Raw genomic sequence first — 10,835 nt, 5'->3', positions numbered from 1 at the left:
AAGGGGTTGGGACTTCTGCTTTCCTGAGGTCCAGGCTTGCTGGCTAAGTTTCCTCACAGTATGTAGGATCATTATTATTTTCACCCATAGGGATGAGAAAACCGAGGCTTGGAAGGCAGGCCTTTCAGCTGGGTTACTCCTACAAGGGGGCTTCTCCTTCCATGGTGCCTCTCTGCTGGACCCGTGACTTCAAAAGTTTAAGTTTTTCACCACTTCAAACCACCTTCACACAGCACACCCAAGGTAATTTAAAAATCTTTTTTAATGTACTCCAATTTCTTTATTTCATCCAATTCTTTATGGACACTAAGCACAATTTGTGAAAAAACATTCTTGAACCAGAATTCAAAGTAGCACAGAAAACTAAGCCACAAACAGATGCTTTCTTTGAGTATCAGATGATTCCTCCAACAGGCTTTGACATGGTCAAGAGTAAAGGAAAGGCACAGATCTACTGAGCTTTGTCCTTCAATCTCCAGGATCCAGTCCCTGGGCAGCATTTCCTTCAAATTTGAGCTCCTGTGGCCTGAGAGGATCCACCCCCAGGGGTCAGCAAGCCCAGGGGTTGGCCTCTGCAGATTCCCTGAGCCTTGGTCTCCACTGCCCTGACCACATACAGGGCTTCTCCAGCTGCACTTCACGGGCACTGCCCCCAACAACACTAAGATGAGGTCTGATCTCCTTAAAGAGGTAGAAATGGGAAGAGGGACAGGGAACCTGGGCTGGGCTCAGCCCTCAGGCAGTAACAACAAAGGAGGGTGGATAATATACTCCATGCTTTCCATCTCGAAGAAAAAAAAAGATGGCGATTTTCCTATTTCTGTATGTTGTATTTTTTTGTCTTCTTCTCCCTTAACTAGTACGTGGTGATGATTCAATATTTTAACAGATGCAGGGGGAAAAATGCCTTTTATGGTTGATCAGAGATCATTAAATATCTTAGCAAATAGTTAAAATTCTCCCATTACCCAATTCCAAGTGGCATCAATTGTGCGGAAATGCCATCTTTGTTATTATGAAAAGAACCTATCATCTGCTAAGTGTGTAAGACAATATCATTTATTTCCAAAATGGTCCTCTAAATCATGGAGTCAGTAGAGAGCAAAAACAATGAACACATTTTCATGAGAGAACTGAAGGTGCTGCTATCGATGATTTCCAAAAAATACACATAACTACAAATTCTACAAAGGGACAAATAGATACATCATTCATTCAATAATATTTCATGAAGTGCTTAATATTAATTTACAGGAAATAAAATACAGAATGCAATTTTGGAAATAAATTATTCTTCAATATTAAATAATAAGTAATTCTGATCATTAAATAATCTCAATATTAACAAATCTGTCATCATTTGAACTTGATTTGTTAAGTTAAAAGAGAAATTTACAGACACCATTTAAAAAATTTCAGTGCAATGGCACACCACTTCTAGATTAGAAAAGAATTATGCTAATGTTACTTTTTGGCCTGGTCGAAAAGTTGTTCCACTCTGACTTTTCCTCTTCTTTGGATTTTGAAAGTTATCATAGCTATGGGGGGAAAAATACAATTAGTACTTTTCTAACAACAATGTTACACTGATAAAACTGCTAACTGTACAGAATCAGTTCTACGTTTTGAATGCTAGATGTATGAAGTTCTAGTCATACTTTCAAAGAGAGGATTTTCATGACATATTTTCAAGTATTTCAGAATTAGACTTTTCCGATAACTGCACTGCTTCTTTTTAAAGAATTGATTAAAAACCCATTTCTGAGAACTAGTGACCCCAGAGTCATTTTCCCCAAACTGATCTGAAAATATAAACATGAATTATGATTTCTGAAATAAACTGATTACATAAAGCATTTCAAATGATTAACTATATTAGAAATATTAATATCGGGGTGGCTAGGTGGTGCAGTGGATAGAGCACCGGCCCTGGAGTCAGGCATACCTGAGTTCAAATCCAGCCTCAGACACTTAATAATTACCTAGCCGTGTGGCCTTGGGTAAGCCACTTAACCCCATTACCTTGCAAAAAACCCCAAAAACAAACAAACAAAAAAAAACACTAAAAACTAAAAAAAGAAAAAAGAAAATAAATATTAATATCTAAGTTTCTAAATCATAAGTTATCACTTACAGATCAGTAAAATTCTTCCAGTCATCTGGACTAATGGATGGTCTTGTATTACTGAGGGCAGTGATTAAATGAGCCTGGCTAATGGCTAATGCATTCTTACTTGGTCCTGGCTGAGCAGTGGTAACATCCTCCTTGAATTAAAAACATAATGACAAAAAGTTAAATTAGTGACACAAATACTTCCAAGATATTACTTTTACTTATCAATTTTTTCCCAAAGATCATGAAGTTGGGGGCAGCTAGGTGACACAGTGGATAGAGTACTGGCCCTGGAGTCAGGAGGACCCAAGTTCAAATCCAGCCTCAAACAAGTAATAATTTGCCTTAGCTATGTGTGACCTTGGGCAAGTCACTTAACCCCACTACCTTAAATAAATAAAAATTAATCAAAAGATAAATTTGACAGGGGATAATAAAGGTCATAAAATCATATACTTCAGAATATGCCAGAATATTGGAATTATAAGACTTTGATGATCACCTCAATTCCCTTATTTTATACATGAAAAAAATCTCCTGTTAAAATTATATAAAAAATACTAAGCACAAATTCAGTATGAATTTATAGACTGTAAAAACCATACTCCATGTTGGCCCTTGTATCTCTCTTTAATGATGCTGATCTCTGCCTTCATTTGATCTCTCTGCTCCTGTGTGAGCTCTTGAAAACCTTCTTGGGACGACATCCTGAACATTGGGGGGTGTGAAAGCATCTGCTCTCTTCCAGTTACTCCGGCAAAATCATGAGACGTGGAGCTAGGACCTGAGAGGCACTGAGAGCTCTACAGAGGTGTGTGGGAGGAGAAAAAGAGGATGTAAACAATTATTGAACTAGGACATCTTTCATGAAAAAAATATGTCAAACCTAAGCCAAGCTAAATATTTTCACAAACTATACAGTAACTAAAAGTGCTTAAAAATACCTTCTAGTAATATTGAAAGGGACTAGAGCTTTATCTTGTGGTGGTGGGGGCCTTTGCTTTCAAGTCACAGGTGACAGACCTCACTTTATCTCTTTTTGTAACAACCTCTAGATTATTTTAGAATTCAAATGGACCCACATTACCCTAGCTTTAATTTCACAGTGAATAATTACATTAAGGTTCATTTATTTTTACTTTAAATCTACCATTTTTACATTGTTTATATTATACTGAAGAATCCCCGGAAAAGACTATTTGTCTTTCATTTAATTTTGCTTTTGAATTTGAACTTGTTAATTTTGGGATCTAGTTTTAAAAAAACTATCTTAAATACAAAGTTCAAGGAGAACAAGGGTCCAGGTAATAAACAAATTTGATTCTGTTTCTTTAAGAAAATCCTCTGGGAACCAAACTTAAGAATTATTTGCAAATCATTAGGCAAAGTCTAAGTTGGTGTTCCATGTCCATTCCTGGTTATCTAAGGAGTTAAAAGTTTAGGAGACCACAGTTTAAACACCTTCCACCTAGGAGCTTCACTCTCCCCTCAGGTTTGTCTTCACAAGCAGTGAAAACAACCAACTACAGAACAAGATCAATCAATCAGCCAAAACTTGAGGGTAAAACTAGCTATATGGAGGTGAAGGCATCCTTCCTTAATGTGACTCCTCCACAGGGATATAGTTGGGGAGAAGGGAACAAGAGCCCAACTTCACACAGACTGTGGTCTCACATTTGGAAGCATTTCATACCAGAGAAGTCTATGAGCTCAGGGATGAGGAGGACACATTTAAACCTGCACAGTGAGAACAAAGGATGGCTCCCCCAGATACCAGTTCAGAAGAAGTTCCATTTCCTAGTTCCGACTCATAAGAGCTTCCAAAGTAGAGCCGATACATGTTGAATTTTGATTCTTCAGGAAGCAGATCAGACATCTCTAGAGAAACAAGAGACTGTTCTAGGCCACACTCTCCATCTCCAGCTGAATCATCAGAGCCACTACTATGATTAAGGAAAACCATTGAAGACAGGCTGAGGTCACTGTCAGAACTGGAACCAATATCCTAAAATTGCCAAAAACAAGAGAGCCTTGCAATGATTGAAATAATCCTTCTCTTGAATATAACCACCATTGTAGATACTATAATAGAAAAAATAAAATTCAAGGAAGTCAAAGCACTCATGTGCTTTCATGTTTCATAACCCCCCCCCCCCCCGATTCTCAAATACATTTGGGACACAGGGAAATAAAAAGATGAACTATATACTTAAGAGATGTACCCATCTTCCCCCAAAACACTGATGGTAAAGCTTATAGGTAGTCATCTTGATTTTTAATGTTTAATGCCTAGTGAATTATTCTACTTTTTGTCACAATGGAATGAAAATTGCATAGTTGGAACTTCTGTGGGAACTAGTACTGGGACTTTCACTGGGTAGTTAACAAACCAACTTATCAAAGAATATTTATTAAGTGCCCCACATATGCCAGGGCCCCGAGTAAAGCTATGAATACAAAAGGAAAACAGTCCCCATCCTTAAGAAATTAAGTTCTTCTGGGGATACCACATGTTCATAGATAAATTAATGTTCTGTTACATACACAAAAAGCAACACCCTGATTTGAAGGGTGGGTAGTAGAATCATAACTGGGGGTATCAAGAATATCCTCTGGAAGGTGGCAGCCCTTGAGCTAAAGCCTTAAAAGGAGCTTTGGGCTACAGAAGGAGGGATAGCATTCAAAGAATGAGGGCACTGAGGGAGAAAGGGAGTGTCCCATGACAGGCTGTGAATGTATCCTGGAAGAAATTCAGCTTTGAAGGGTTTTAAACAGCAAACACAAGGAGTTTGTATTTTATGCTAATAGCAACAGGGAGACTTTGGAGCTCCTTGAGAATGGGAAGGCTGAGTGAAATGAAAGCATTTGAAAAGAAATAAACTCAAGTTCACAAGAATAAAATTATTTTGATATTCTCCCATCAATAACATAGATAGTTTTTACTACAGGTAATGAATCATGTCAGAGAACTCTACAAGTAATCGTCATTAGAAAGGCTGCATCCCCCATCTCTCCAGTGACCGTACTTGTGACAAGCCTGCTGTCCGCCTGCCATGGATGGCCTCAAGCTGAGCATTGTAGAGCAGAGCTTTCAGATCTGCACCTGTAAAGGAACCGGTGGCTGATGCTAAGTGCTCAAGGTCTACGTCATCCATCAGAGGCAGAGAATCACTAAGGACTTTTAAAATTTCAAGACGAGACACCTGAACAGAAAAATAGAAGGCAAAATGAGAATATCAATTATTGTTCTGAGCATATTTTTCATTGCCCATTTCCCATTTTTCTTGATGCAATCTAGTTTCAAATTATAGTACATCCCAATGTCCCAAGAACTGAAACTGCAGGTGACCCAAAGAGCATAAGAAAGACACATGATGGGTATTAAATATATGCTATGGAAACCTGGAAAATTGCGGTAAAGAATTATTAGCTTGGGAATAAGAGGGCCTGGGTTTGAATCTCAATTTTGCTAGATAATTATTAAGTGTCTGAGGCCAGATTTGAATTCAGGTACTCCTGACTCCAGGGTCGGTGCTCTATCCACTGTGCCACCTAGCCACCCCTACTCTATGTGATCTTAAAAAAGTGACTTAATCTCTCAGTCTCAGTTTCCTTATCTGTAACATGACAAGGATTCCATTAAGTCCCCTTCCTGATCAAAATCTAGGATGCTAGGAAAAAGGACATGGGTAAGAAGTGGCATAAAAGAGAACACCTGGGGGCGGAGCCAAGATGGCGACAATAAAGGATCGAGTCTTAGGCGCTCTCTGATAAAACTCATAAGCTAAGGACTCTAACTAAACTTTCCAGAGACAGACCCCACAGAGGGACCCAATGAGGCAGTTCTCCTACTCAAGGTAACCTGGAAAAGAGCAGAAAGGCTCTGCTTCCCAGGGTCGGAGGGGAGGCCCGCCAGAGGGGTGGCCCACCGGAGTGAAAGAACCTCAGCCTCCTGGAGGCAGCCCCAGGGCGCTGGGAGCTGAGACTCACAGGAGTGGGGGAGTCTCCTGAGCTGCACTCCGGGAGCACCGGGCACAAAGTGGGGGAACAGCGGGTGACCTCTGCCAGAGAGAGCACGTGGAGCCCAGCCCTCAGGGCACACAGCCAGCAGCTTGGTCTTTCCACAGCCCAGACCAGGAAACAGAAGCAGGAGGAGCAGAGTAAGCAGGAGCCCCCAGGGCATGAGCCCCCAGGGCATGAGCCCATTGAACCTAGGGAGGGGAGTGAAGAGAGAGACTGCAGAGCTTTGTCCTCAGCCCCAGGAACAGGACTCTGGGGTTCTGACCACATTCAGATCCTGATCCCAGTCTAGGCCCCCCCCCCAACTCAGCCCCTTGGCAGAGGGGGGCGCTTATGGTCATTCACAGACCTGGAGGGAGGACAGAGCGGCACACACTGAGACCCTTGTGGGAGTGTCCCAAAAGATCAGGAAGCACTCCAAAACAGGGGCAGGCTGGGAAAAATGAGCAAGAAGAGAAAAAAGAGGAACACAACTGAGAAATATTTTGCAAATGAGCCCAAGAAGGATCAAAACACTCAGTCTGAAGATGAGGAAGCACAAGCTCCTGCATCTAAAGACTCCAAGAAAAACAGAAATTGGGCTCAGGCTATGACAGAGATTAAAAAAGACTTTGAAAAAATCAAATGAGGGAGTTAAAAGAAAAACTGGGAAAAGAAAGGAGAGAGATGCAGGAAAAACATGAAAATGAAGTCAGCAGCCTAGTCAAGGAAATAAAAAAAAAAATGCTGAAGAAAATAGCATGCTAAAAGCCAGCTTAGGTCAAATGGATAAAACAGTTCAAAAAGTTATTGAGGAGAAGAATGCTTTAAAAAGCAGAATGGGCCAGATGGAAAAAGGGATAAGAAAACTCTCTGAGGAGAACAAATCCTTCAGAAAAGAATAGACTTCAGGGAGACTGATGAATTTGCCAGAAATCAGGAATCAATACTTCAAAACAAAAAAAATGAAAAATTAGAAGAAAATGTGGAAATATCTCATTGAAAAAACAACTGATATGGAAAACAGACTTAGGAAAGATAATTTAAAAACTATTGGAATACCTGAAAGTCATGATCAGGAAAAGAGCCTTGACATCATTTTCAAAGAATTACTACAGGAAAATTGCCCTGATATCCTAGAAGCAGAGGGCAAAATAGAAATGGAGAGAATCCACCGATCCCCCCGAGAAAGAGATCCCAAAAAACAACCCCAGAACACCCAAGTCAAAGAGAAAATATTACAAGCAGCCAGAAGGACACAGTTCAAATATTGTGGAGCTGCAGTCAGGATCACACAGCACTTAGCAGCAGCTACATTGGAAGCTTGTAGGGCTTGGAATACAATATACCGGAACGCAAAAGAGATTGGAATGCAACCGAGAATCAACTACCCAGCAAGGCTGAATGTCCTCTTCCAGGGAAAAAGATGGACTTTCAATGAACCAGGGGAATTTCAAATGTTCCTGTTGGAATGGCCAGAGCTGAAGAAAAGGTTTGATCTTCAGATACAGGACTCGAGTGAAGCATAGAGAATGGAGGAGAGGGGGAAAATATGAGGGACTTAATGATGATGAAATACATGTATTCCTGTATAGAAAAATGACACTGATAATACTCATATGAACCTTCTCAGTTAATAGAGCAGGTAAAGGGAGCTTTTATAGTTGAAGCACAGGAGAAAGCTGAATTCGAAGATAAAATATGGTGTAAAAACGGAGTTAATAGAAAAAAAGGGAAATGTAATGGGAGAAAGAAAAAGGAGAGGGGGGAATAGGCCAAGATATTTCATATAAGACTTTTCTTTATTATAATGAGCTATTGCAATGATATGGAAGGGGGGAAGGCAAGGGGGAATGAGGGAAACTTCGCTCTCATCAGAGGTGGCTAGGAGAGGAAACAGCATATATACTCAGTGTGGTATAGGCATTCAGAGTAAGGAGAGGGGGCGATAGGGGGAAGGGGGATGTGAGTGATGGAGGAAAGGATGGACCATGGGGGGAGAGTGTTCAGATATAACACATTTTCTTTTTTACTTATTGCAAGGGGCTGGGATTGGATGGCCTGTCCAGGACCACAGGGCCAGGTGGATTCTGGGCCTAAGGGGTGGTATGGGGACTCAGGGCTTCTTGGACCCAGGGCCAGGGATCTGTCTGCTGTGCCACTCAGCGACCCTACAGCAGAGTCAGAGTGAAAGGAGAGAGAAAATATAGTACATGGTAGTGGAGAAATACTGAAGGAAGGAGTTGCAATCAGCAATGGCAATGGTGGAAAAATATGGAAGTAATTTTTGCCATGGACTAATCATAAAGAATGTGATCCACGCACAACAGAGTTATTGGTGTTAGAACAAAGACTGAAGCACATTTTTTAATATTATTATTATTTTTTTGGGGGGTGCAGGGCAAATGGGACTGAGTGGCCTGCCTGGGGTCGCATAGCAGGGTGATCCTTGGGTGTCTGAGACCGGATTGGGACCCAGGTACTCCTGGCTCGAGGGCCAATGCTCTGTCCACCACCCAGCCACCCCTACTATTATTACTATTTTACTATTTTATTTTATTTTGGGTCTTTTTTTTTTCTGCAGGGCAGTGGGGGATTGGGTGGCTTGCATGTCACACAGCTGGGTGATTGATTGTTGTGTGTACGGGGGGGCCGGATGTGGGCTCAGGTGCTCGTGGTTCCAGGGCTGGTGCTCCGTTCATTGCGCCACCTGGCCAATACCTACAATTATTATTATTATTTTTTAATTTTAATTTTTTTCTCTCCCCTTTACTTTATCGCTGAAGCAAGTCTATATTTATGGGGGGGGGAGGGGGTATCTTGTTTGCTCTTAAACAAGAATATTCTACTAATGTAAAAATAACATTAATTGTACAAAATGAGAATAAATATTAAATTTAAAAAAAAGCAAAAAAAAAAAAGATCACCTGAAAAAGTATGACTAGAAAAGGAGGTGGGACAAGTGCTGAGCTGAACATTAGGAGCTTAGAAGAGGAAGTCTCCTAGCACCTGGAAGGCAATCTCAACAGCTGGAGATAGTTACAAGAGCCGATATTCATCAATGACAGTGCAATCTGAAAATGGAAACTTCCTTTTTTAAGTGAATTTTTAAGAATTTTCCAATACACTTTTATCAAAAAATAAAAATTACTTTCTATAAAGGCTACTTTCCTTGTTAACCTTCTGCAAAAAGGAAAGGAAAAGTGTAAGAAAATGAATGAAAATCGTAAGTTCTTCTTATGTCAGAATAAATTTCTTGAGGAACTGGGCAAATATCAAATTTATAATCCTATGTTTAACAAGAGTTATGCAACATCATAAAAATCACACCAGGGGTAGCTAGGTGTCAGATACAGAATGGCCCTGGAGTCAGGAGGACCTGAGTTCAAATTCAGCTTCAGACAGTAATTACCTAGATGTGGGACTCTGGGCAAATCACTTTAACCCTATAGCCTTGCAAAAACAAAACAAAAAAAGTCTCTAACTGAACTAACTGAAAATGAAACTCAGAAATTTGCTTATATATTTATAACATTTGGGTTCAATGTTCACATATATATTTTCTCTTTTTTAAAAGGTCCAAGTTGTCAATTGTCAATTAGGCCAATTAGGTGAAGCAGTAGATAGAGAGCTAGGCTTGGAGTCAGGAAGACCTAAGTAAAATCTGGCCTCAGACACTTACTAGCTGTGTGACCATGGGCAAATCACTTCACAGTTGCCTCAGTTTTCTCATCTGTAAAATGTGCTGAAAAAGGAAGTAATAATCTACTCCAGTACCTTTGCCAAAAAAATCCCAAACAGGGTCAGAAAGACTCAGACACAACACTAATCCATTAAGAATGAGAACTCTGAGGATAGAACTGAGGAGTAAAAACCTAATCTGGAATCGAAGTACATCTGTTCTAACTGGCCAACCATTCCAGAGCTTTTAGCTTCTTGGGGCAATAGTTAAAAGAGACTTCACATCTTCTGCAGAATATATTTACTCAGTGAATAAAACATGAACACAAAAGTTCCAAGGATTATTGTTTTTCATTTATTGTTTTTCATTTGTTTTCAAGCCTTTTTGACCCCATTTGGGTTTTTTTGTGGCAAAGATACTGGAGTGGTTTGCCATTGACTTCTCTGGTGGATCCATTTTGTCCAGCAATCAGAGAAGTGCCTAAAGGTCTTCCTACTTGCCTCTTGAATCAGAGTTCTATAATGCCTTAGAAGCTGAGTGGTCTCTAAGTTCTTAGTTGCCTTCTAGGGTCAAGGGTTGACAGTAAAAATGTCAGTCCTCTTATGCAACTGCAAGACCACTGTTGTTAACCAATGGAAATAAAACTCACGAGAACTACATAACATGTGCTGATTGGGACCATATAGAAGAAAGGATCACCTCGTCAGGAGGAGGACAATAAACACATTTGTCTAAACGACCAGGCCTAAGCAGGGCAGGGTCAATCAAATCAGGACGACTAGTAGCAGCCAATACATAAACACCTGAAGAAAAAGAAAATTATAATTATGATTTGACAACTTTTTTGTGTGGGTGTAGAAAAAAGAAAACTGAGCAAGGCCAATACTTACCATCCAAACCTTCTACCCCATCTAGTTGAGTCAGGAGCTGGTTAACCACCCGGTCTGTAACTCCCGTGTTATCGTGACCTCGGCGAGGAGCAATGGATTCAAATTCATCAAAGAAAAGGATGCAAGGCTTGGCAGCCTGTGCCCTGGAAGA

General features: G+C 40.4%; 1 protein-coding gene across 2 annotated transcripts in view; it reads right to left on the bottom strand.

The window, feature by feature from the left end:
• Positions 1 to 244: 244 nt before the first annotated feature.
• Positions 245 to 10,835, bottom strand: part of LOC141492498 (peroxisomal ATPase PEX1-like) — a 51,527-nt gene continuing 40,936 nt past the window's right edge. For both annotated transcript variants that reach the window (XM_074192820.1, XM_074192821.1), the window contains exons 18-24: positions 10,685 to 10,827; positions 10,494 to 10,597; positions 5,140 to 5,316; positions 3,888 to 4,118; positions 2,719 to 2,916; positions 2,135 to 2,265; positions 245 to 1,538 (exon numbers count right to left, since the gene is read on the bottom strand). In XM_074192820.1, coding sequence (XP_074048921.1) covers positions 1,454 to 1,538; positions 2,135 to 2,265; positions 2,719 to 2,916; positions 3,888 to 4,118; positions 5,140 to 5,316; positions 10,494 to 10,597; positions 10,685 to 10,827 — 1,069 coding nt within the window. In that variant the 3' untranslated portion in view covers positions 245 to 1,453. The remainder of the gene's footprint in view (positions 1,539 to 2,134; positions 2,266 to 2,718; positions 2,917 to 3,887; positions 4,119 to 5,139; positions 5,317 to 10,493; positions 10,598 to 10,684; positions 10,828 to 10,835) is intronic.

The sequence above is a fragment of the Macrotis lagotis genome, chromosome 7, assembly GCF_037893015.1.
Source record: "Macrotis lagotis isolate mMagLag1 chromosome 7, bilby.v1.9.chrom.fasta, whole genome shotgun sequence".
Lineage (NCBI taxonomy): Eukaryota > Metazoa > Chordata > Mammalia > Peramelemorphia > Peramelidae > Macrotis > Macrotis lagotis.
This window is presented reverse-complemented; position numbering and strand designations above follow the sequence as displayed.